The sequence below is a fragment of the Chiloscyllium plagiosum genome, unplaced genomic scaffold, assembly GCF_037043375.1.
Source record: "Chiloscyllium plagiosum isolate Xiang-an unplaced genomic scaffold, Cpla_swu_hap1 HiC_scaffold_24, whole genome shotgun sequence".
Classification (NCBI taxonomy): domain Eukaryota; kingdom Metazoa; phylum Chordata; class Chondrichthyes; order Orectolobiformes; family Hemiscylliidae; genus Chiloscyllium; species Chiloscyllium plagiosum.
This window is the reverse complement of record NW_028270162.1, coordinates 21610053-21636819: the sequence shown is the minus strand read 5'-3', so window position 1 is coordinate 21636819 and position 26767 is coordinate 21610053. Positions and strand designations below refer to the sequence as shown.

At 40.0% G+C, this 26767-nt stretch overlaps 1 protein-coding gene across 1 annotated transcript in view; it reads right to left on the bottom strand.

The window, feature by feature from the left end:
- The window catches only part of LOC122562603 (uncharacterized), a 269073-nt gene that overhangs the window by 57689 nt on the left and 184617 nt on the right, over window positions 1–26767 (bottom strand). The window contains exon 21 of the mRNA XM_087999793.1: window positions 2405–2482. Coding sequence (XP_087855919.1) covers window positions 2405–2482 — 78 coding nt within the window. The remainder of the gene's footprint in view (window positions 1–2404; window positions 2483–26767) is intronic.

Below are 26767 nucleotides of genomic sequence, written 5' to 3'. Positions count from 1 at the left end.
TTGGACAATTGCAACTCTTGAACTCCTGCCCCCAGCTTCTCTTACCTGCCACACTCATTATCTCACTCTCCTGTCCTTGAACACTGGCCAAAGCAGGAGAATTTGTGTTAAGAGGTATGACTTCCTCCTGGAACAAACAATTCACATAACTTTCTTCCTTCCTGAAGAGTTCCAGAGTCTGTAGTTCAGTCTTAAGCTCACAAACCCTGGGTAGAAATTGCTCAATTTTCAAACACTTACTGTAGATGTGTTTGGCATTTCATTCATGTTGCTGATGTTATATATGTTTTCATATATTTTTACCACTATCTGCTGCTGATTTGCTGGAAACTGATAATTTGGGAAATGCGGTCTTTTGGCAGTCTGTAGGTGATGTTGGTTTTTTGCTGCAGCACAAGTCGTTTTTAAACAGTGCCACACAACAGATGTGTGAGACAAGTTATAAGTCATGGCATAAAAGGAATAATAGCAACGTGGATACAAAACTGTTGAGACAGGAAACAGTGTGATGGTCAGTGGATATTTTTTTGACTGGAAGAAGGACTATGCTTTTCTTGACATATATCAATGATCTGGATCTTGATGTGTAGAGAACATTTTCAAAGTTTGCAGGTGATAATAAACTTCCAAAAGAACAGTGTGGAACTCTGAAAGACCATTGACAAGTTGGTGGAGTGGATGGATGAGGTTCAATGTAGTGAAGTGGGAGGTGATGCAGTTTGGTCAGAAGCACATTAAAAGGCAATATAAAATAGGTCTAATTCTAAAGGGGGTGCAGGAGCAGACAGTTCTGGATTTTTTTGTGCACCTTATTGAAGGTGGCAGCACAGATATAAAGATCAGTTAGTAATATAACGGTTATCACATTCACCTACCAAGCAAAACATCCCCAGTTCGTAATCAAGAAGAAACAACCTTGTTCCTGACGGAAGTCTTTTGGGTGGTACGGTGGCTCAGTGGTTGGCACTGCTGCCTCACAGCACCAGAGACCCGAGTTCAATTCTAGCCTCGGGCGACACTCTGTGTGGAGTTTGCATTAGTTAGGGGAAATATAGAGTAATAGGCAAGGGGAATGGGTCTGGGTAGGTTACTCTTTTGGGGGTTGGTGTAGAGTAGCTTTTATTTGTCATTTCTACTGTATGCAACTGATACAGTACAAAATGAGACAGCGTTCCTCCAGCAGTGAGGGTGCCACATGGGCAAGCACAACTAACAATCGTACACTGCATAAAGTGCATAAGGAGTGCAAAACGTGCATTATAGTGTAATAAAAGAATGATAAATAATAGACATTTGTCGAGCAGCAATTCGAAGTCATACAAAGAATTTCAGATGGGAAGAGTTGATCATACTGTATTAAGGAGTCTGATGGCTTGGGGGAAGAAACTGTTGCACGGTCTGGCCGTGAGAGACCAAATGCTCCCATATCTTTTGCCAGATGGCAGTAGGGACAAGAATTTGAGTGAGAACAGCAGAGAATAGAATTAAATTGATGAGCAAGCAAAGCAACAGTGATGTGAGAAAAAAAACTTTTTCACCCAGTGAGTAGTTAGGATCTGGAATGCGTTGCCTGGAAAAGAGGTCGAGGCAGGTTCGATTGAGGTATTTAAGAGGCACTGAATGATCATTTGAAGAGAAATGGTGTGCAGAGAAATGGGGAAAAGGCAGGAATTGTCTCCATGTAAAAGACCTGGTGCAGGCATAATGGGCCAAATGGTCTCCATCTGTACAGTAACAATTCTATGATTGTTCCACAAAACATTACATGAACCAGCTGTAGTTTCAAAATCTTTGCTGGACTCAAGTTTGATTTGACCATGTAAGCAGTACATTTGTGGTTATTATATAATCATTGTGAGGATTCATGAGTACCCATTCTCAACTTAAGGCCAATTACTGGTCTTTTATTCTAATGCTGCATTTGGTCTTGGACATTTTCTCCAGGGTATATTCTTTCATTTCCAGTCTTGCAGTAACTTTCATCAAACAATCTCACTGCTGCACACTTTTTGCTGAACTTATTGATTACAAATGTCCCAACCTTTAGCTTGAAATCATCCTTGTCTTCCAATCTTTTTGTTGGTGGACTCATTCCTATTTGTGTTTTTCCACACATGGCCTGTCCTGTGTGACTGTGTCTCAAATTCCTCCTAACCTTCTTGGCATCATGGTGTTTACCACTTTGTCAAACTGAGAAACCTCCCCCACCTTTCTTCCTCTCATCATTGATGGGTCAGGGTTGGGTGGTGTTCATTCAATCACATACACTTTATACTTGGGCTGTTAAAATAATGCTAGTAGAAGGGGATGAATTTCCTTTTCAGATGATTGATTTACTCGTCAATAAACTAAATAAATAACACATTCAGAATAAACATTTCTCGTAATAATCTTAATTTTTTACCTGAAGTGGAATTTAGTTGTTTTGTTTGTATACCTACATCAGCTGACAGCTTGCTAACTTTCCTGGACAACTGGTCATCTGAAAAAAAAGTAATCAAAATTTCGAAATTATAATGATCATTAATGCAATTTTGCAGTGTGGACTGTAACAGCACCATTTAGCTTTACATGCTTTCAGTGCCTCATAAATTATACAAAGTCGCTGCAACATACTTTTATACAATCCAAGTATGCAAAGATCATGAAAGACCCATTTCTAATGACAATGAGACTGGGTTCCTCATCTGCGGATGGAAACTTTAGAAGAGTTCCATTTCCCTGTTTCCAATGCACACAGTTGCTGGAAGAAAGAGCAGTGCAAATTTTTTTCTTCATTACACCATTAAAACTTTCACTATAGCCACCAAATCCATCTGCTCCTTCTTGATGATAGAGCAAGAGTTCAGAATTAGTTACACAATATTTTGGGAGTTAATTTGAACAGTCTTAACCACGTCCAATCACTATGCTGCAGGCAGTTTGTTAAATTTGTGTTCTCTCTGATTAGCATACGTATAGCTTGTTTCAGCATTATTTGCACAATCAAATTTTCTTGATTTTTAAGAAACTTATCAAGATGGCTCGTGATGTGAATGGGTATGTAGAAAGGTTTGCCATAGCCTCCCTGTCAGACTTTTCTGACATACCTTGTTTCTCAGGTGTTGCCCCTGAGGTGACTACAATAGGAAGAGACTTTTGTCAACCTCCTTCTAGAATATATCTTTGCAAAGAAGGTCTGTGGAGAGATGTAGTGGTTTTTATGGAGGTTCTTCCCAAGTAGCTCTATGTTGGAGAGCACTGTGTTCTGTGGGGTATTCCCATGGATACCCATCAAGATTAGCTTTGGCTATAGGGTCATCACCTTGATGATAGATGATTTTTGGTGCCTGCAACTTGATAATCTTCCAGTGCAAAGAGTTGTTCTCAATTGATTATTGTAGACCAGCACATTCGAAGGTTCAGGATGCACTGTTTGGAACAGCCACCACAGAGGTATAATGGGAAAAGTTCAATACCTAAGATCTTTACGTCTGGCAAGGTGAGTGCCCAGAACTTATAGAACCTTTCAACTTTATGATTGACTTGGAATGTATATCGTAAATAACAAAAATATTAAAATTGTGCTGACCATGGAACATATTGTATGAAGAAAAGTTGAGTTCTCTTGTAATATCTATAATATTTGAAATGTTTTGCATTGGTCTGTCTGCCTGAGATGACATGTATATTGTAAAGATCAAGAGTATTTGGAAGTGTGCTGAGACGTTTTTCAAGAGTGGAACATGCTGAAAGGAGAACAATTGAATTTTATTGCATTACCTGTGATGTTCAATTTGAAATATCTGGTAATATATGTTTATCAGTTTTATGAGTCAATTATATTTTTGGAAAAATGTATCAAGGGTTTCTAATGATACATTGCAAACCATGGTACAGCAAGTTAAGAGTACAATGACCATCCTGTATCCACAGACAGTAGGAGGCCCATGAGACATATACAGTGGAGACATTCTGAGGAAGTAGTGGCAGAGGTCAATGTCAGAATATAAGTTGCAAGAACCTGGTTGCAGTGCGGGAAGACGTGTTATAATCTAAATGAGTTGTCATGTTGAATGAGTAAATTTTAAAATGATACATTCTACCAAACACACCACTGGCCTCCTTCACTGCAGAATTACTGTCTACCCCAGTGAAATACCTAGCAACACTTTCTCTCAATTAGTACTAAATTCATGTTTGCTACCTCACCCTCCTACGCTTAATATTGTGGAAAGATCTCATACTCAAAACCCACAGCATGTATGCACAGCAGTTAATCAAGCATAATAGTCACATCACCATTTTCAAGAAACTCACTGTCAAGCTTCTAATTTTATTACTGAAGAGAATAAAGCACAGCCAACAGATGAGATCTGAGCTCTCCAATGCCACCAAATCCAATTGATGGTGAACAATTAGCAACTAACTGTGGCACAGTGGTGGCACAGTGGTGGCACAGTGGTTAGCACTGCTGCCTCACAGCGCCAGAGACCCGGGTTCAATTCCCGCCTCAAGCGACTGACTGTGTGGAGTTTGCACGTTCTCCCCGTGTCTGCGTGGGTTTCCTCCGGGTGCTCCGGTTTCCTCCCACAGTCCAAAGATGTGCAGGTCAGGTGAATTGGCCATGCTAAATTGCCCATAGTGTTAGGTAAGGGGTAAATGTAGGGGTCTGGGTGGGTTGCGCTTCGGCGGGTCGGTGTGGACTTGTTGGGCCAAAGGGCCTGTTTCCACACTGTAATGTAATGTAATCTAATCTAATCTAAAAAAAAATCTAACCTAATCTAACTGGAGGAGAGGTTCCCAAAGTCTCAACAATGGGCGACCCAGCTGAAGCATTTACAACCCTCTTTAGCAGACATACCAGAGTGGCTTATCCACCTCAGCCACCTCCTGAGGTTCCATCATCACAGGTTTGATTCAAGGTACAAAGGTACTGGATACTACAAAGGCCATGGACTCTAACAACATTCTGGAACAGTATTGAAGACTTGTGCTCCAGAACTGACCATACTTCTAGCCAAGCTGTTTTAGGACAACACTGCCCACAAAAACCAGGACAATCCAGGTAAGCCAATTACCACCATATCAGATTACTCTCATTTATCAACAAAGTTTTGAAGAAATGTTGGCAGAGCATTATTTGCTCAGTAATAACCTGTTCACTACTACTCAGGTGGATTCTACCATGCCCACTTCTGATTTCAAATGTGGAATAATTGGCTGAAATCTGGAGGTGAGCATTTATAGAGTCATAGAGATGTACAGCATGGAAACAGACCCTTCAGTCCAACCCGTCCATTTGACTAAGTATTTAATTTGAACTCTGGAAAGTTGGCATGAATAGGAATCTTGGGAAATTCTTTCCTACTTTGGGACATACCTAGCACAAAGGAAGATGTTTCTGGTTGTTAGAGGTCAAACATGAACGTCAGGACATCATTGCAGGAATATTCAGTATAAATACATTCAAGTCAAGCTGTTCAGGGATGTCATGACACATTGCAAGAGCAGTTGAGACGTGAACCCAGGCCTTCTACACGAAGTAAGAAATTCCTCAGCATACTGATCGAGGTCCAAACATGTTTAGTCGCTTCATCAATTAACTTCCCTTCATCATAAGCTTAAAAATAATGATGCTCATTGATGATTGCAAAATATTCAGTATCATTTGCAACTCCTGAGATACTGAAGCAATCTGCATCCATCTTGCAAGACCTGGATATCATTCAGGTTTGGGCTGATAACTGACAAGTAACATTTGTGCTATTCAATGCCAGGCAATGACCAACTCCAACAACAAATAATCTAATCATCTCCCCATTGAAACCTTCACTAGCAACATGGGAGAACTGCTATTGATGAGAAACTGAACTGGACCAGCTATATAAACATGGTTACAAAGTGAAGGACAAAGGCCAGGAATTCTGTGGTAAGCGACTCACATCCTGACTCCCAAAGCCTATCCAAGGCACATGTCAGTAGTGCAATGTAATACTTTCTGCTTTCCTACATCAATGCAGCTCTTAACCAGTCAAGAAGTTTGGAAGCACCCATGACAAAGCAGCCCACTTCATGGCCAATCCCATCCACCACCTTCAATATTTACTCCCAGTATCACTAATACAGAAATACAGCTATGTATACTATCAACAAATGCACTGCAAGGTTTCGTAGCATCTTCAAAACCAGCAACTTCTACCATCCATAAAGGTAAGGGCAGAAAATGCATGGAAACATCATCACCTGCAAGTTCCCTTTCAAACCACACATCATCTTGACTGACACGGCACGGCATGGTGGCTCAGTGATTAGCATTGCTACCTCACAGCACCAGGGTCCCAGGTTCTCGGGCGACTGTGTGGAGTTTGCACATTCTCCCTGTGTCTGTGTGGGTTTCATCCAGGTGCTCCGGTTTCCTCCCACAGTCTAAAGATGTGCAGGTCAGGTGAATTGGCCACGCTAAATTGCCCATAGCTTTAAGTGCATTAGTCAGAGGGAATTGGGTCTGGGTGGGTTACTCTTCAGAGGATCAGTGTGGACTGGTTGAGCCGAAGGGCCTGTTTCCACACTGTAGGGAATCTAATCTAATCTGACATGGTGAACTATATCACAATTTCTTCTAAGTTGCCCAGTCAAAATCTTGGAAAACCCTTCCTGACAACACCATAGGAATTCATATACCAAATGGACTGCAGCAATTCTAGTAGATGGTTCACCATCACTTTCTGAATGGTAATTAGGGATGGCCAGTCATGAACAAATGAAAAATAATTGGAGGAAGCTGTAAGGACCCCTATGTTGGCCAGAGCTGCAAAGGGTTACAGCTCGAACTGTCAGACTGAGAGTTGCTCAAGCTGAACGAATAGACATGCTAACAGTCACATACGCAATTCTGGTACCTGATTGGGAGGACTGGCACTTCAGAATACAAGGTGGATGTCTTTGATTGGACAGAAGTTGATAAGAGATCAGGGATAAAACCCAACGTCATCTAAACCCACTACCATAACTCCCGGAGAACATGAGAACCCCTTGCCAGGAGGTGAGGTGGAAGAGAACAAAGAGACTGGCCAGCTTTGTATTTTGTGAAATGTATTTCATTTTAAATGCAGTTAAAAATCACATGACACCAGATTATAGTCCAGCAGGTTTATGCGGAAGTGCAAGCTTTTGGTTCACTGCTCCTTTGTTAGGTAGCTAGTGGAATAGAATCATAGAGCACAGAATTTGTAGCAAAAGATCAATGTCATACACTGATGCAATATATTGAACAAACCCAGAATCCTGTTAAGTCTTTCATCTTTTAAATGGGCTGCAGGTTTCAATTCATTAATATGTAAATCCCAGACTTCTTTTGTCACATTCCTGTGGTAACTTAAAGTTTTAAAACAAAATGGTGACATCTCAGTTCAGATAACGCATTGAAGATATGTATGTGTTCCAAACTTGAGTCAGACTGGTTTTATTTCCAAAGTAGGAACTCATAAAATGTCACGTGGATTATAAAAAAAATTGACACCTTACAGATTTTGTGCTTTTTGAACAAAATCGAATGTATCTGCAAATACAATTCTGCAAATGCAAATTCATCCCATAGACTTATATGTGTGTATGTGTACATATGAGGGAGAGAGAGAGAGTGAGAGAATGTATATGTGTGTGGGAGGAAGAAAGAGAGAGAGTGTGTGTGTATGTGTCTGTATGCGCATTTGATAGAGTGTATGCATGAGCGTGATGGAGTATATGCTTGTGAGAGGGTGTGCGCATGGGTGTGAGTGTGGGGGTTACGTGTGTGTGTGTGCTTGATAGAGTGTGTGCATAAGTGTAATGGAGTGTATGTTTGTGAGAGGGTGTGTGCATGGGTGTGTGTGTGTGTGCGCGCGCCTGAGAGAGAGTGTGTGTATGATGGAGGGTCTGCGTGAGTGTGTATTAAAGAGTGTATGCATGTGTGTGTGTGAGAGTGTATAGTATGGTGAGGTCGCTTGCAGTGTGACATAAACCCAAAGTTCCAGTTGAGGCCATTCTCATGAGTACCAAACTTGGCTATCAGCCTTTGCGTTGTTGCATCTCCCTTGTCTGCCTTGGAGGATGGTCACCTGAACATCTGAGGCCGAATGTCCCTGACTACTGACGTATTCCCCAACTGGGGGGGAACATACACACAAGCACACACACATACATACTCACACACTCACGCAGACCCTTTCTCACATACACGCTCTCTCTCAGGCACACACAAACACCACTTACACCCATGCACACAACCTCTCACATGCATATACTCCATCACACTCACACACACACTCTATTAAACATGGACGTGTGCACACACACACTCTCTCTCTCTCTCTCCTTCACATGCACACAAACACATAAGTCTATGGGTGAATTTGCACTTACAGTCATAGAGTCATAGAGATGTACAGCAGTGAAACAGACCCTTTAGTCCAACTTGTCCATGCCGACCAAATATCTCAACCCAATCTAGTCCCACCTGCCAGCACCTGGCCCATATCTCTCCAAACCCTTCCTATTCATATACCCATCCAGATGTCTTTTAAATGTTGCAATTGTACTAGTCTCCACCACTTCCTTTGGCAGTCATTCCATATACGTACCACCCTCTGTGTGAAAAAGTTGCCCCTGAGGTCTCTTTTATATCTTTTCCCTTTCACCGTATGCCCTCTAGTTCTGGACTTGCAGAACTGTATTTGCAGATACATTCTATTTTGTTCAAAATGCACACAATCTCTAGGCAGTCATTTTTAAAAATAATCCATGTGACATTTTATAAATTCCAACATTGGAAATAGAACAAATCTGCATCAAGATTGGAATACATGCAGGCTCTAACCTCACACCTACAATGCATTGTCTGAGCTGAATTGTCACCTTCTATTTATAAAACCTTAAGTTATCTTGGGAATGTGACTTGAAAGAATTCTGGAATTTATACATTAATGAATCAAAACCTGTAGCCCATTCTAAAAGATGAAAGACTTAACAGGAATCTAGGTTTGTTCAATATATTGTATCAGTGTATGACCTTTGGACCTTTTGCTATAAGTTCTGTGTCCTATGATTCTACTCCACTAGCTACCTGACAAAGGAGCAGCGATCACAAAGCTTGTACTTCCAAATAAACATGTTGGACTATAACCTAGTGTCGTGTGATTTTTAACTTTGTTCAACACTGGCACCTCCACATCATAATTTAAATGCATTAGTTTGGCAGAAAGGTGACTAGTGTGGTTTACCTTGACTATTTACAATTTATATTTAGGAATAATTTGATATTTGGATATTTTTGATACTTTGCTACTTGATATTGAGACTTTTAAGAATAAAACAGTGAAGTGATTAAGTTAAAGAGTACTCTGTACCTTTTAAATTCATTTTCTTTAAATTAACTGTTGTCTGAGACAGAGACAGTCAACATGGGAGAGGTCAAAGTAGAGGACAAGCATGCCTATTCATTTTAAATCCCTGGGGAGATAGTTGGCCATCATAACAAAGTGCTCAGGATATTTATTCCTACATCATGATATCAAACATGATATCAAAAAATGGCTGAAGGCACTGGGTATCCAAATTTTGGATTAGTTGTTCTTGAAGAGCACAGCAGTTCAGGCAGCCTGCTCTTTGGATGCTGCCTGAACTGCTGTGCTCTTCCAGAACCACTAATCCAAAATCTGGTTTCCAGCATCTGCAGTCATTGTTTTTACCACTGGGTATCTAAAGCCCTGACAACACTTCAGCAATAGTAATAAATACTTATGCTACAGAAATATCTGTGCCTGGAGCAAAACTGTTCCAGTACAGTTGCAAAATTGGCATTTATCTGATATTGTGGAAAATTGCTCAGATATAGCTATCCATAAATGGTCAGACAATTCCAGCCTGGCCAATGATTTTCCCATCAATCATCACCAAAGTGATGAAATATCTTGTTGAGTCTGATTCTGTCTGTCAGGCTGAGTCAGCTCCTGACATCATTGCAGCTTTGGTCCAAACATCAACAAAAGGGCTGAGCTCCAGAAAGATGAGGGTGACTGCACTTGACATTAAGACAATATTTGGTAGAGTGTAGCTTCAAGGAGCACTGGCAACTGAAATCATTCTCTGCTTGTTGGAATCTTAATTAACACAAAAGAAGGTGTTTATGTTTTTTTTGAGGTCAAACAGTTCAGTTACAAGACAACTCGGCAAAAGTTCCTCACGATAATGTCCTAGATATAACAATCTTCAGTTGCTTTATCAATAATCTACTCTTCAGCTTAAGGTCAGAAATGGGAATGTTTGCTGTTCAGATACTTGAGCGGTTTATCCATATCTGGCAAAACCTTCACAACTTCTAGACTTGAACTGATGAATGGCAAGTGACATTTGCGCTATAAAATTGCTGAACAATGATCATCTCCAACAAGAAAGATTCCAACAATTGTCTCTTGACATTCAATGGCATTACCACCACTGATTTATCCACTATCAACATTTTTGGGGTTACCATTGACTAGAAAATGAATGTTGTTGCTTTTCCAACTGCAGTATGGTAGACAGTGGTATTTCCCAAAGGAGCACTTGTTTTATGACATATATAACTGATCTGAATATTGGAATACAGAGTTAAATTTCAAAATTTGCCAATGATACCAAATTTCCTTGTATACCTTGTAAATGTATAAAATGGTGGTTTGGCCATGACTAGAATAGTGTGTTCAACTCTGGTCGCCAGATATAGGAAGGATGTGATGCACAAAGGATGCAGAGATTTATGAATTTGTGGCCTGAGCTGGGGTCTGAGTAAGATCAGATAGGTTGAGGCTGTTTTCTTTGGAACAGCAATGATTGAGAAGGGATTTGATACAGTTGTATAAGATTATGAGAGGGACAGATAGGGCAGATAAGAAGGCAGCTTTTTCCTTTAGTAGAGGGGTCAATAACCAGAGACTATAGATTTAAGATAAGAGGTGGAAGGCTGACAGGGGAGTTGAGAAGAAATGTTTTCATTTGAAGGGTGATGAAAGTCTGGAAATCACTGCCTGAAATGGTGGTAATGTCAGAATCTTTTGAAACATTTAAGCAGTATATAGACATTCACTTGCATTGCCTCCAGGGCTAAGGGCTAACAGATGGAAAATGGGATTAGTGTAGTCAAATCTTTGTTGATTGGCAATACATGATAGGTTGAACAGCCTCCTTTTGAGCTGTAAACATCTATGAGTCAAATAATGAGTATCATATCAATCAACTGCAATGGGGCATAGATATGCTAGCACAATGGACAGACAAGTTGAAGATAGAATTTAATACAAAGGAGAATTAGGTAATGCATTTCAACAAAAGGAACAGGCAGAGACAATATGGTTGTGTTGACAAATTCTTTTGAGTTGCAGAGACAGAGATTTCGGGGGTCCATGTGCATAGATGTTTTGAGGAAGACATATTGTGAAAGTAATTAGCAAAGCATATGCAAACTCGGGCTTCATAACTAATGGTATTGAGTACAAAAATAAGTGATGTCAAACACATATAAAACTCTGATGAGTACTAGAATATGGTGTCAAATACTTGTGACCACACTTGTAGAAGGATGTGAGGTTCCTTAAGAGAATGCAGAAGAAGTCGGCACAGTGCCAGGGTCCTGGGCTTTATTCCACCCTTGGATGACTGTCCGTGTGGAGTTTGCATGTTCTCTCCATGTTCTGCATGATTTTCCTCTTGGTGCTCTGGTTTCCTCCCACCAAATGTGCAGGTTAGGTGGATTGGCCATACTCAAATTGACTGTAGTTTTCAGGATATGTAGGCTAGTTTGGATTAGCCATGGTAAATGTTATGGGATATAGTAGGGGGCTCGATCTGGATGGGATGTTCTTTGAAGAATTGGTGCAGAACTGGTGGGCTGAATGGCTGCCTTCTGCACTTTAGGGATTCTATGATTCTATGAAGATTTTAGCTATGGTTAAGGTGCAGTACCCACAGTTGTTGTTTTTGGAGTAAAGGATGTTGAAAGGAGATTTGATACAGGTGTATAGGATTATAATCTATCTATATAATTGAACACAGGGCTCTCTTGTAGCACAGTGATAATATCCCTACCCTGGACTAGGAGGCCTAGGTTCAAGTTCCACTTGCTCCAGACATGTCTAAATAACATCTCTGAACAAGTTAATCGAACAATAGGATATAGAGAAGAAAGGGTTCTCTTGTGGTGCAGTGATTATATCCCTTCCTGGACCGAGTGCACTGGGCTCAAGTCCTACCTACTCCTTAGGTATATAATAACATCTCTGAACAGGTTCATTAGAAAAATAAGTTAAATAAAAAAAAGGTGAACAAAGAAAAGCCATTAGCATTGGTTAATTGTAAAAGGACAAGAGGACACAGGTCTGAGGCAAGAGATATTTAGGTGAATGGTTTTAGCAAAATGTACTCAAAGTGGGGCACTTTAATGTCAAATGTCTAGTGCTTCACTTGGCTGGCTAAGTTCCAGATACACAAAAGATATGTCTGAAGGCAGGATTTGCAGCAGAGAATTAAATAACAGAACATTTAGCCTCTCAAACCTGCCCTGTTATTCAATGACATCATGACTGATCTGTGACCTCATTCCACCCAATTACCTTTGTGCCAAATCCAATGCAGCTTTGTTTAAAAAGAAATGATATCAATTATTGTTGAAAATTTAAAAATAGATCTCATCTCAATTGCCATTTGCGGAAGAGACTTTCAAACTGGTTCTAGAATTTGTATATAGAGTGATTCTTAATTTCATTTCTGAAGGGTCTGGATTTAAATTTCAGACTATGGTCCCGAGTCCTTGAGTCTTCAGCCAATAGAAATAATTTTATCTATGTACCCAATTCATTCCCTTAGTATTTTGAAATTTTTGAAAAATCATGTTACCTATGTAAGTTAGCTCACAGAGCTTGAACAATTGTTTTCAGACATTTCGTCACCATACATCATCAATGAGATTCTCCGGTGAAGCGCTGGTGGTATGTCCCACCTCTCTGTTTATAGGTCTTGGTTTGTTAAGGTGGGTAATGTCATTTCTGGTTCTTTTTTCCAAAAGAAGATGGATAGGATCTAAATCAATCTAAATCGATGTGTTTATTCATGGAGTTCTGATTCCCTTGAAAAAAAGAATCAGAAATGACATCACCCATCTTAAGAAACCAAGACCTATAAATAGAGAGGTGGGACAAGCTCAGCGAGCTAACTTACATACTTATCATCAACCTGAGCTACAAACCTTATCAAAAATCACTTATCATGTTCCCTTTTAAATCTAGTAATTACAACCCTATTTTGTTAATCTACCTTGAAATCATGAATTCTGTTTATTATTCTGGTAAATCTACACTGCTCTCCTTTCAAGGCCAATTTATCCTGCATAGGTGTGGTGTTCAGAACTGTTCGTAATTCTCCAGATGTGATCTAACCAGAACTTTGTAGTTGATATATGACTTCTATCTCTGTACTTTAGTTTGTTGGATGTATCATTCCATTAGCCTTTTTGATGCTCACATCCCATAAAGAAAGTCACAAACTCTTTTGAGTACGACTTTATTCTCCTTGGGCAGCTTACATTTTAAAATTCACTGAATGTTCACAATATTGTATCTTCAATGCATGGTACAATTCAGTTTAGTGCTTGGTCATGTGTATTAAATAAGATGTTGCTCTCTCCTCAATAGTCCCCATTTCGTCTCTCTAACTCACAGGTCTCATTCCACTTTCACATCCCACTGGACCCAATCCTCATACAGCCATATAATATTTATAATTGACAAGTCACAATCTGCCTCTTCACTCATTTGCTCCATTCTCTCTCTCTTTCTACTCACATATTTCATTCTTCATGTACACACATATCTAAGTCTACATCTTAGCATGCATTCTATATATGGACTGTTAGTTTCCATCCTGATACCGGAGCTTGCACTTCTGGGAGAGTGGGCGAATTGAATACAAAAGCATGGGGAAGATGCTAAGATAAACTATTCTCCTCACCAACAGTGAAATTAAATTCACATATCCAGTCATTAATTAACTGTATATTAGCCCAGATAGCTTCAATTAGCCTGCAGTTACAGACTGGAATAATTAGCTTAGTCAATGATGAAATTAGCAAGCCCCAGTGATACGATCAATAATGGAAACTGTAACCTAGACTTGCCCATCTGAAAGAATTAGGTGCTCACTGAAACTCAATCCATTAATCAAATTCAATCCACAATGTGTTTATCAGGCCACAATGGGTAATCTCCACTAGATTTGTCAACAATAGTTATTGTGCGCCTTTCTGGGTTTTTCATTGTCATGATCAGTCATGATTCATCAAAGGCTAATTAATTGGAGCATTTGCAAATTTGCAACTTGCCAGTCCTCCATTTACAAATTCCCTTTCTTCCGCACTCATTGATCCTGAAATCACATAAATGCTTTCTCTCTTGCTTGTTACTTCTTCAATCGTAGTTGCATGTTTCCTGACCTTTCCAGTAGTTGATGTTTGATGTTCAGCACAAACCCCCATGCACTCACTATCCTGAGTTGCCTCTTTAGTTTAATATGCAATACATTCCAGATTGCAACCTGGCGAGGCACACACAAATCTTGGCGGGAACATTGCTCTGGATTTCACTATTCATAGATTTTCGACATTTGGAAGTACCTTTGTTTTTTAGAAATGATAATCCATAACTAAATTAATAGTTACCCAGACAAGGATGAATTAATCAAAGTCAGCATGGATTTCTTCAACTAATATGATTGAGTTTCTAATGGTATCTGGCTGATGTGGTTAACGTAGTTAATGTGACTTTTTTTACACACATTTGATAAAGGCTTGCAGCAGAGTTCAAGCCCATGGAATAAAAAAAATAATTGGCACGAATATGAAATTGGCTGAGTGATAGGAAATAGAGAGTAGTGGTAAGCCGTTGTTTTTCTGGACTAGTGTAAGGTACTATTGTTTTTCCTAATATATATTAATGACATTTCATTGTTGGAGAGATTAGTGGAGTATTGTGTTCAATTTTGGGCACTGATCTTTCAGAAAACCATGAATGTTTTAGGTAGGGTGCAGAAAAGATTTACGAGGAAATGGTTAGGCAAAACGGCCCACGTCTGTACTATATGCCCTATGGAATGATCCCTGGGATGAAGGACTTTAGGCATGTGGTTTATTTATGAAATTGGAGTTCTTCTTGAGACAGATAAGATAAAGGTTTGATAAAAGTATACAGAACCATAAGAGGTGCAGATGGCATAGATAGAGGAAAACTGTTCTCGTGCACAGGAATGTTGAGAACTCTAGGGATGATGGAAAGTGACCATGAAAGGAATTATAGACTTCACAAGGAAAAACATTGTTATGTAACAGTGGTTACATTCTGGAATAAACTATTTGAAAGGATAGTAGATGCAGATTCAATCTTCAAAATGAAATTGGATGATCGAAGGGAAAACAATTTGCAGGGCTTTCGTAAAAAGTGTGGAATTATAGGACTAGCTGAATTACTTTTGCAGGCTAAATGCGCCACATGTATTCTTCTGTGTTGTAACCATTCTCTGATTTTATGTTCAACCTTTCATTTTAGATCTAAAATGAATGATGTTGCATTTGCCAAGTTAAATATCGCACAATACCAGGTTATAGTCTAACAGGTTTAATTGGAAGCACTACCTTTCAAAGCGCCGCTTCTTCATCAGGTGATAACCTGGTGTTGTATGATTTTTAACTTTGGAAACCCCAGTTGAATACTGGCATCTCCAAATCATTACATTTGCCAACATGGAAATCTATTCTTTAAGTTTGCCACTTCCTTAAACTATCAATACTTCTTTGTTACACTTCAACGTCACCAAACTTTGTGTAATTGGCAAATTCCATAATTTGTCTCTCTTTTTTTACACAGCAGGGTAACATTCAGAATTTTCTTATCAAAATGATCAATTCATGAATTGATGATTTGGGAGAGAAGAGTTAGGACATCTGCAAAGTTCTCACTTAATTTCTTAAATGCTGTGGGATGAAAGTCATCTGCTTCTGGTGACTTTTCACTCTTTGGTGCCATTATTTTCATCATGTCACTTTCCATTCAATCATGTAAGTCATCAATAAATACAGGGAATGGTGGAGGGTCTGTAATATTTTCTTAGGACACTAATTGGCACATTCTGCCAAAAGACTACCTGTCCGTTTTCCATATATTCTCAAACAATTTCATAACATGCTTTCAATTCCTTAAAAGCCTCAACTTCAGTTATGAGTATCTGACAAGGGACAATATTTAATTCTTTCTGGACACCATAAAACGAGCATCAATCAACATTTCCTCGTCCACTACCTTGGTTACATTTATAAAAAAAAATTATCCTTGGTTACATTTACAAAAAAAAATTATGTATACATATCAGATTTGCATGCACTACTTACCAGTAACAAATCATAAGTAGTTCTCTCTTCTCAGCTGAAAAATTACAAACTGTTCAATCATCCTATTCTTATTTTTAGACTCTATTAATTTTCCCGCAACAGATATTAGGTTAATTGGTCTGTAATTCCTCAGCTTCTCCCTCTATTCTCTCTTAAACAAATTGACACACACGATCTTCCAAACTAAAGGAATAGTTCATAACCCTGAAAATTTTGGAATTGCAGTTAGGGCATTTGCATTATTCTCATCTATTTACTTTAGAGTCCAGGGAGTGAGGGGGATCATCAAGTTTTGGGGTTTGTTACTTTTTAGTACGTTTACTTTCTTCATTATTGTTCTTTGTCTCTTTGTCTTATGTTAATTTGGGATGATCTGTGGCTTTTATTCAACATTAGTTTCCGAGGGAGTTCTGACATGTTGATCTCTTCCTTGACTGTAAATGCTGACGCAAGAAAATTATTCAGCATGTCTGCCAATTGCTAATTTTCATTGATAATATTGCCGTTATCAGTTTTTAATGAGTCCATCTTACATCTATTTTGTTATCATTTACTGTTCTTTGTATTTTCCCCATTTGCCTGATCTGCGCTGTTTTATTGCAATGCTTTTTCTTCCAATTTATATTGTCTCTTACCTTTTCAATTGTCTAAGGTTGTCTTTTTTGGCAATTGGACCTCATGCTATTAGGTGTACAAATTGGTTCTGCATTACATTTTTTCCTATCTTTTGACTGATAGTATACCATTTTACCTTAACAGATTTAAACAGTGATCAACCTCCAGCTGTGTCATCACATTGAGGCAAACCTTACCTAAACTGAGATTCTTAGTAGCTATTTTTAATTTCTCCCTTTCAAATACTTTATGGAACTTGATCATTTTATGATCACGATTAGATAAATTTCACATTTGATTTATTATTCTCACAAGTACAGTGAAAAATATTGTTTTGCATTCTAACCAGACAAATCATTCCTTACGTAAGTGCATTAGGATAATAGGACAGAATGCGGAATATAGTGTTATAGTTACAAGAGAAGATGCCGAGAAAGATCAACTCCAACATCTGAGATGTGTGTTCATATGTCTGATAACAGTGGACAAGAAGCTGCTCTTGAATCTGTTAGTATATCTTTTCAAAATTTTGTATCTTCTGCCTGATGGAAGAAGTGGAAAATAGTATAAACAGGCTGGGGGGTGTCTTTGATTGTGTTGGCTGCTTCCCTGAGGCAGCAGAAATTGTTGACAGAGTTACTGGAAGGAAGGCTGGTTTCTATGACGTCCTGGGCTGCCCTCTCAGCTCTCTGTAATTTAATGTAGGGGTCTTGGGTACAGCAGTTGCCATAGCAAGTTGTAATCTATCTGGATAGGATACTTTTTATGGTGAATCTATAAAAATTGGTAAGACATTGTGGACAGGCTGAATTTCCTTAGTCTTTTTTTTATTCATTTGTGGGACTTGGGCGTCACTGGCTGGCCAGCATTAATAGCCCATCCCTATTTGCCCTTGAGAAGGTAGTGATGAGCTGCCTTCTTGAATCACTGCAGCCCACAATACTGGTAGGGAGGGAATTCCAGATTTTGACCCAACAGCCTGAAGGAACGGCGGTATATTTCCAAGTCAGGATGGTGAGTGGCTTGGAGGGAAACTTGCAGGTGGTGGTGTTCCCAAGTACCTGCTGCATTTGTCCTTCTAGATGGAAGTGGTTGTGAGATTGGAAGGTGCTGTCTAAGGATCTTTGGTGAATTTCTGCAGAGCATCTTGTAGATAGTACACACTGCTGCTATTGAGTGCTGGTGGTGGAGGGACTGAATATTTGTAGATGTGGTGCCAATCAAGCGGGTTGCTTTGTCCTGGATGATGCCAGGCCTCTTGAGTGTTGTTGGAGCTGAACCCATCCAGCCAAGTGGGGAGTATTCCACCACATTCCTGACTTGTGTGTTGTAGAAGGGGGATAGACCGTAGGGTGTCAGGTAGTGAGTTACTTGTTGCAGTATCTCTAGTGTCTCACCTGCTCTTGTAGCCATTGTGATATGTGGTGAGTCCAGTTGAGTTTCTGGTCAATGGTATCCACAAGGATGTTGACATTGGGGATTCAATGATGGCAATATGTTAAATATCAAGAGGCAGTGGTTAGAGTGTCTCTTATTGGTGATGGTCACTGTCTGGCATTTGTGTGGCATGAATGCTACTTGCCACTTATTGGGCCAAGTCTGGATATTGTCCAGGTCTTGTTGCACTTGAGCACGGACTGCTTCAGTATCTGAGGAGTCGCAAAAGTGCTGAATACTATGCAATCATCGGCGAACAGCCCAATTTCTGACTTTATGACAGAGGCAAGGTCATTGATGAAGCAGCTGAAGATTGTTGGGCCTAGGACACTACCCTGAGGGACTCCTGCAGAGATGTCCTGGAGCTGAGATGACTGACCCTCCACAACCACAGCCATCTTCCTTTGTGCCAGGCATGACTAACCAGCGAAGTGTTGGACCGATACCCATTGATTCCAGTTTTGCCAGGATTCCTTGATGCCATACTTGGTCAAATGCGGCCTTGATGTCAAGGGCTGTCATTCTCACCTCACCTCTGGAACTCAGCTCTTTTGTCCATGTTTTAACCAAGGCAGTAATGATATTGGGAGCTGAATGACCCTGGCAAAACCCAAAATGGGCTTCATTGAGCAGGTGCTGCTTGACAGCATTGTTGATGACCCTTTCCATCATTTAACTGATGATGGAGAGTAGACTGGGTGGTAATTGGCCAGGTTGGATTTGTCCTGCATTTTGTGTACAGTACAGACACTTCTGAGGAAGTAGAGGCATTCTTGACTGTAGGGTTGATGTAGATGAACCAGGATAGAATTTTGATTATATTTACTCTGAGGAACTTGAGACTCTCAACCACCTCCACCTCAGCACCTTTGATGCTGACAGGAGCAAACTCTCCACTCTGCTTCCTGAAATCGATGACCAGCTCTCTTGTTTTGCTGACATAAGGGAGAAATTTTTTGTCTTTACACCAGGCCACTAATCTGTCTCTCTCTTTCTTGTACTCTATCTTATCTTTGTTTGACATCCGACCTACTATGGTGGTGTCATTAACCAACTTGTAAATGAAGTTAAAGCTGAATTTGGCCACACAGTCGTGAGTGTATAAGATACATAACATTCGGTCGAATACACAGCCTTATAGGGCACTATTGTTGAGGATCACTGTGGAGGAGGTGTGGTTGCCTGTCCTTACTGATCGCAACTGCAGGTCAGGAAGTCAAGGATCCGATTGCAGAGGGAGGAGCAGAGTCCTGGATCACCAAGTTTGGAGATTTTGTTTGGTTGGAATTATGATGTTGAAGGCAGAGCTAAAATCAATAAATAGGAATCTGACTTAGGTGTCCTTGTTATCCAGATATTCCAGGGATGAGTGTAAGGCCAGGGAGATAGCGTCTGCTGTGGACATATTGTGATAGTAAGTGAATCGTAGGCAATCTGTGAGGCTGGAGTTGATGTGTGCCATTGCTAACTTCTTAAAGCACTTCATGATGATGGTTCTCAGAGCCATTGGGCGATATTCATTAAGGCATTTTCCCTGATTTTTCTTTGGCAGTGGGATGAAAGTGGTCTTCCTGAAAACAGATACGAAGCTCACATAATAGTGAGGAGAGGTTAAAGATATCTGCAAATACTCCTGCGAGCTGGTCCACACAGGATTTGAGTGCACAGCTGGGGACTTCATTCAGGCCAGTCGCTTTCAGATGCTTTCCATGTGTTCACTCAAGAAGGCCAATTTGACGTCTGCAGTGGTGACTGTGGGTGCAGTAACATCACTGATCTTCTGTCCAAAATGAGCATAGAATGAATTGAGCTCATCAGGGATGCATTGTAGTCAATGATTTTAATCAACTTTATTTTTTAGCCCATTATTTTGTGTAAGCCTTTGCACAGTGGACATGCGTCATGTAGTTAGTTTGGTTAGCCTTTTATGCTGTTACTTAGATCTTGACTACGTGACCACATCTAATAAGAAATGCCCTTTCGTTAGCCCCAGTTTATACTAAGGCAGAATTATTTTCTGGACATGCTTGAGAAATTCACTACCTTCTGACATGATCGTTTACTTGTACCAAAGTATGTGAAAATTAAAATCACCCCTTGACTACTTTATAGTTGCTTCCAGCAAAACTGTACACAAGCCCATTGCAGCCTCAAATTATTAGCCATTACTAAATTCGACCTGAGAAGTCTTCACTGCCTGTTTGCCTCTTGTTATATTCTTTCTTATCATTGGAGAGATTTTATCCTAAATCATGAAGGCTGCTCTATCACATTACCATTTCCCCCAGTGTTCTGCAGATCTTTAGTCCCAGTACTGACATTTTTACAGTTAACTTGTAGTAATGGCTACTAGGTCATTACTGTCCAAGTTGAATTTTCACTTGTAATCTTTTATTTTTCCTGACTCTTTCTTTGCTTTTGTTTAGTTTTTAACCATTATTTAGAGTATCATTTCACCTGACCTAGCTCCAGCCATTGTTTTCTAGCTAAAATACCTTGTAAGGCCCTACTAATTTTCCCCAAGCCTCGTCTAGCTCCAGTACAGTTCTGACGTTTCCTACCTCAGTACTGATGCTAATGTCAAATGAAATGGAATCTCTCTTTTTCACACCATATCTTCAATCACCCTTTTTAATATTTCAATGTTATGTTTGTATACATCTCAAATAATAATCTGGAGATTATAAGATCTTGTTCTTTAATTTAGTTGCTAATTCCTTCAATGTTGCCGCCTCTCTAAAGAAGGGGGAAACTACTTGACCTTGCACTCACCAATCCAATCCATTAGAGATACAGCTATCCATGACTGTACCGAGACATGTGACCACAGTACGTACTTCTATCTATTTGCTAAGAGTATAGATTGGTTCAATAGCTCAGAGATGGAATCCATGAGGCTCTGGGAACATCATAAGCAGAACTGTATTCTACTAAAATCTGTAATCGTATGGACTGCATTTCACTATTGTACCATTACCATTCAGCCAGTGGATAACTCATGTTTCAATAAGGCAAAGGTGTGAATACCAGGAGTGATGTCAGGCATACCTCAAATGAGGATTGAATCTGATGAAACTATAAAATGTCACTATTTCTATGTTAAATATTGGAAGTATTGGAAATACTGGAACATGTTGCCAGCAGAGGTAGCAGAGGCAGGCATGATAGGTTCATTTAAGATGCGTCTGCACACTTGCATGAGAAGCAGAGAGATACAAATACTTAGGAATTGGGTGACAGGTTTAGACAGTGGATTTAGATCGGCTCAGGCTTGGAAGCTGAAGGGCCTATTCCTGAGCTGTAAATTTTCTTTGTTCTTAAGTAGCAGGATTTTGAGAGAGCAACAAAATCCTACAACCAACAGATTAGAGCAAAGCTCTTCGATCCTGCCACAGCCAGTCATAGACTATAGAATTTGACATTGTGCTAAAACCTCAGAATAGTGCTCTAAGCCCAAACGCTTTCAGCTGTTTAATTGAAAAATGTAAATGTTCAATAGTAATTTCACATTGCTTAGTTCCAATCACAAATGCTCAGGTAATGCGTACAGACCTGGACAATATTCAGACTTAGGTTGATAAGTGGCAAACAACATTCATGTTACCTCAATGCCAGGCAATGACCATCTTCAAGAAATGGGAAATCTAACTTGTATTTCTTAACATTCAAAGGAATCATCAATAGTCAATTCATTCTCATCAGCATCCAGGAGACAGCAACTGGTTGGAAACTTAACTGAACCAGTTATCTAAACAAAGTATTACAACAAGAGGTCAGAGACTGGGAATTCAGAAGTAAGTATAATTGTGATAAAACTTCTTTACTCATACTCAAATTCTCTGGAATGAATGCTGAAATACCAACTGCCTTCCTATTGTATGCAGTAGATGCATATTAATTTTCCGTCACACATTTATGAGACCAGTTAAGTTTCTTTGAGCACTGAGAAGAGTGGTAGGCAGCTGCAGCTGGGCAGCGGTGAGAGCAGGAGCAGGAGCAGGAAACATGCGGCAGTGGTGGTAGTAGAAACAGGCTGCAGGATGGTTTGAGCAAACAGCCCGGGGCGGTGGCGGGGGCAAAGTTGAGCCTGAAATGAGGGAGGCTGAGCCCTTGTGAGGAATGCAAATCCAGCATGACAAGGCACTTAGAGACAGTAATCTAGCCCCACCCTCTTCCATTTATCTCTCAGCCCTTTGGCCCACAATCCTCATTCCTGATGAAGAGTTTATGCCCGAAACATTGACTCGCCTACTCCTTGGATACTGCCTGACCAGCTGTGCTTTTCCAGCAGCACACTCTTCGACTTAATTGTTGAACTGTTAATTGTGTTGCTTTGTTTGTCTACCTTTTAGGAAGAAGGACTGTAATGTTTAAGTTTTTATCTTTTTTTTATTTTTCTGCTTTGTAACTAAGATTCTGTAACTAGCTACCTTTGTACATAAGATGGCATCATAAGTGGTGACTTGTAAACTTTTCACTGTATTCATGTGAGTACATGCGACAATAAACCTGATTCAGTTCAATTTGATATTTTCTAGTCAATAATCATGTGAACAATATTCTGTTTTTCTATTTTTTTTAAGAGTGGATAAATTCATACTTTCCCAAGTTCAGAGGAGGAAATGTTGGCAGATAATTGCACAATGTTGACAACATTTGCAATTCCTCAGATATTGAAGCAGTCCACGTTGATATGCAAAAAAACCTGGACAACATTCAGGCTTGGGCTGATAAGTGGAAAGTAACATTCAAGTCAGATTATTACCAGGTTAAGACTATCTCCAACAAAAGAGAATTCAGCAATTTCCTTGTAATATTCAGTGACAATAATATTGCAGAATCCAACTCTATCAGTCTAAGGGGTTACCTTGAACTGAAACTGAATTGGACTAACCATTTAAATACTGTGGCTACAAGAGCAGGTCAGTGACAGAAAATTCCATAACAATAACTTATCTCTTGACTCCACAAAACCTTACTAAATATAAGGCACAAATCAGGAATACAATGTAATAGACCCCATTTGCCTGTGTGAGGACAACTCCAACAACACTCAAGAAGCTTGACACCATCCATGACAGAGCATCTGCTTGATTGGCACTCCATGCATCACCTTCAACATTCATCCTTCAACAGTCACAATAATTGTAACGAGATCAGACAGGTAGACCAAATATATTATGAATTCCTAGAATGAGGCTGTTAATTTGGTCCAATCAGAGAGCCCTGGCTGACAGATATACACGGACGTGTCAAAGGTTCTGTTTTGTCTGAAAGCCAGTTCTGAGGAAACTGGACCAGTGTCAAATACTATGCAAGTATAAATAAAGGGTGACTTGGTGATGGGATACTGGCCTTTGTGGAGTTATTTCAATGGCTGATGCAGAGTGCAAATACAGCCAGATAGAGAAGGAATATTTAGCGGTCATCTTTGGTGTGAGAAGGTTCCACCAATACTTTTACAGATGTAAATTTGTAATAGTAACAAGCCATAAACGACTTAATGAGGACAAGGCCTTGCCGCCCATAGCTTCAGGTCGAATTCAGTGGGGACTCTCATTCTAAGTGCATACAATTACAAGTTGTAATGTGTCCAGGAGGCCAAGTAGCACATGCGGACGCCTTGAGCTGCCTCCTGCTGGCAGATACACCATTGGTGGGGCCTTCACTGGAATAGTCCATTCTGGTTTTAAACTTTCTGGACCCAACATAGATTGTAAATAACTGAGCACAGTCGGGGACACTGAGTATTGGCCTGAAAAATGTGTAAATTATGGAAACATATAAGCTGAATGTTGAGAATGTGGAGTCCTTTGCAGTTCTGATACATATTTGATTTACGTACATATGCTACATCAATGGAATGATGTCTTGGTGAAGCCATATGCTTTGTCGATTTGCAAACTCTCTGAAAAATGTGAATGCAATATATTTTCCTCTCCTTGCATACAGTATATAATAGCTAATGCCTTTTCCTTCATGACTTGTTGCCTTGATGTGGCAAACAACTTGTGTGTTCCATCAATCACTTCAACAGTGCAGTCTTGAACTCTGAACTAAAACAAAGAACTGCACATGCTGGAGATCTGAAACAAAAAACAAAATCAAAAACTGTTCTGTTGAAGAATCACTGGACTCAAAACATTAACTCTACTTTCTTGCCACAGATGCTGCCAGACTGCTGAGTTTCATTAGCAATTTCTGTTTTTATTGCTGTCAGGAGCTCCCTGCTTCTACTAAGGCCATCCATAAAGGCAAGATCAGTGGGAGCTACCAGACGAAACACAGTAAAAAAAATTCCTCAATGGCTGAACAGGTGGAGGAAGGGTATGCAGGTCCACAGATCAAGAAGGTGGCAGTGCAGGTAGATAATCTGGTTAAAAAAAAGGCCTATGGTCTTTGGAAGTGGCAATGAATATGAGGATAGCTGCTGCTTTATAGAACTTTAATTGGGCTACACCTGGAATATTGTGTACAGTTCTGGTCACCACACTGCCAGAAGGATGTGGATGCTTTGGAGAGGGTACAGGACGTTGCCTGGTATGGGGGATTTTAGCTGTGAAGAACTGTTGGATAGATTGGGTTTGTTTTCACTCAAACGCAGAAGGTTGAAGGGTGACCTAATAGAAGTTTATAAGAATATGAATGGCGTGGATAGAGAGGAAAGTATGAGGCTTTTTCCCAAGATGGAGGGGTCAATTACTGGGGACACAGACTCAAGTTGTGGAGGTTTGGTGGGGGTGGGGTGGAGGGTGGATTTTAAAAGAAATGTGTGAGACATGTTTTTCACATTAAGGGTGGTGAGTGCCTGGAACGCATTATCAGAGGATGTGGTGGAAGCAGACACAATACCAGCATTCAAGAAGCACCTGGATGAATACATGAATAGGAAGGGAATAGAGGGATTCAGATCCTGTAAATGAATACAGTTTTAATTGGAAGAGCAAAATGTATCGGCGCAGGCTTGGAGGGACAAAGGGCCTGATCCTATGTCGTTTTGTTCTTTGTTCTAAGACCAAGTGTCTGACTTGCTGCAAAGTCTGCATGGTTGACATGGTTGTTGTGGCTTGATCTTATGGACAATGACGGAATTCTAAGATCCCCATTTTAAACAAAGTCACGCATGTGCTTCTGTCAGAGTCAATTTACCAAGTCCAGTGGCAATGGAATTTTGGTAGTGGAAACAGGGCTGTAAAACTGGACGAACCTAGTCAATAATATGCACACAAGTGACAGATGAATTAAGGTCATTAGATCTCTGTACTAGAATAGAATTGTCCTTCTGCAACAGCATCATTGTCTGAGCTGTCCTTTTTTTTTAGGATATCCTCTGTTTACGTTAACTTGGGAAGGGGTTAGAAAAGATGTCCTAAATACAGGCTGTCCCAGGCACAACCTATAGGAGCATTGTCTTTGTGGTTGATTATGCCATCAAAGAGCCTTAGCAATAGGAATCAATAGGAATCAGGTAGAAAAATCTTTGCTGGTTGCTACATTACCCAGCACAAAGGAAGTTAGATGGTTGTAGTTATTGGAGATCAATTCTCTCAGCCCTACGACATCCTTTCAGGAGTTCCTCAGGGTATTGTCCAAAACACAACTGTCTTCATTTGCTTCCTCAATAACTTTCCTTCCATCATAAGGTGAGAAGTGAGGATGTTCAATGATTGCACAATGTTCAGCCCCATTCATTACACCTCAGACATTGAAGCTCTTAGTGTCCACATGTGGCAAGACTTGGTCTTGGGTTGTCAAGCAGCAATGAACATTTGTGTCAAATACATGCCAGACAATGATCATCTATAGAAGACAGAATCTAACCATGGCCCCATGACAATTAATGGCATTACAATTGCGGACAAGGGCAGTAGATACGAGGGAACACAACCACCAGCAAGTCCCCCTTCAAACCACACACCATCTTGACTTGGACAATAGTGTCATTTCTTCACTGTTGCAATGTCTTTCTGCTTATTTTCCTGGACGTGCTACAGGCCAAGAAGGATAGAAACAACAGCAGCAATGATTGGAAACAAGCGAGCTGAGCAAAAATCTTGAAGTTAAAAACCAAAGCCTTCACAACATGCCAACCACTACCTTTAACCTTTGCCAACATTAAACTGTAGTTCAAACCTTAAAACTTTCAACTAACTCAGGAGAAATCAATCTAAAACTAATCTGTTTGAGTCAGATCAGCATGAATGCTGACGATTTGCCTACACTGCACATTTACAGTGAGGGAAATGAAACCATACAAGGACTCTGATAACCCAGTTTATGAAAGAAGGC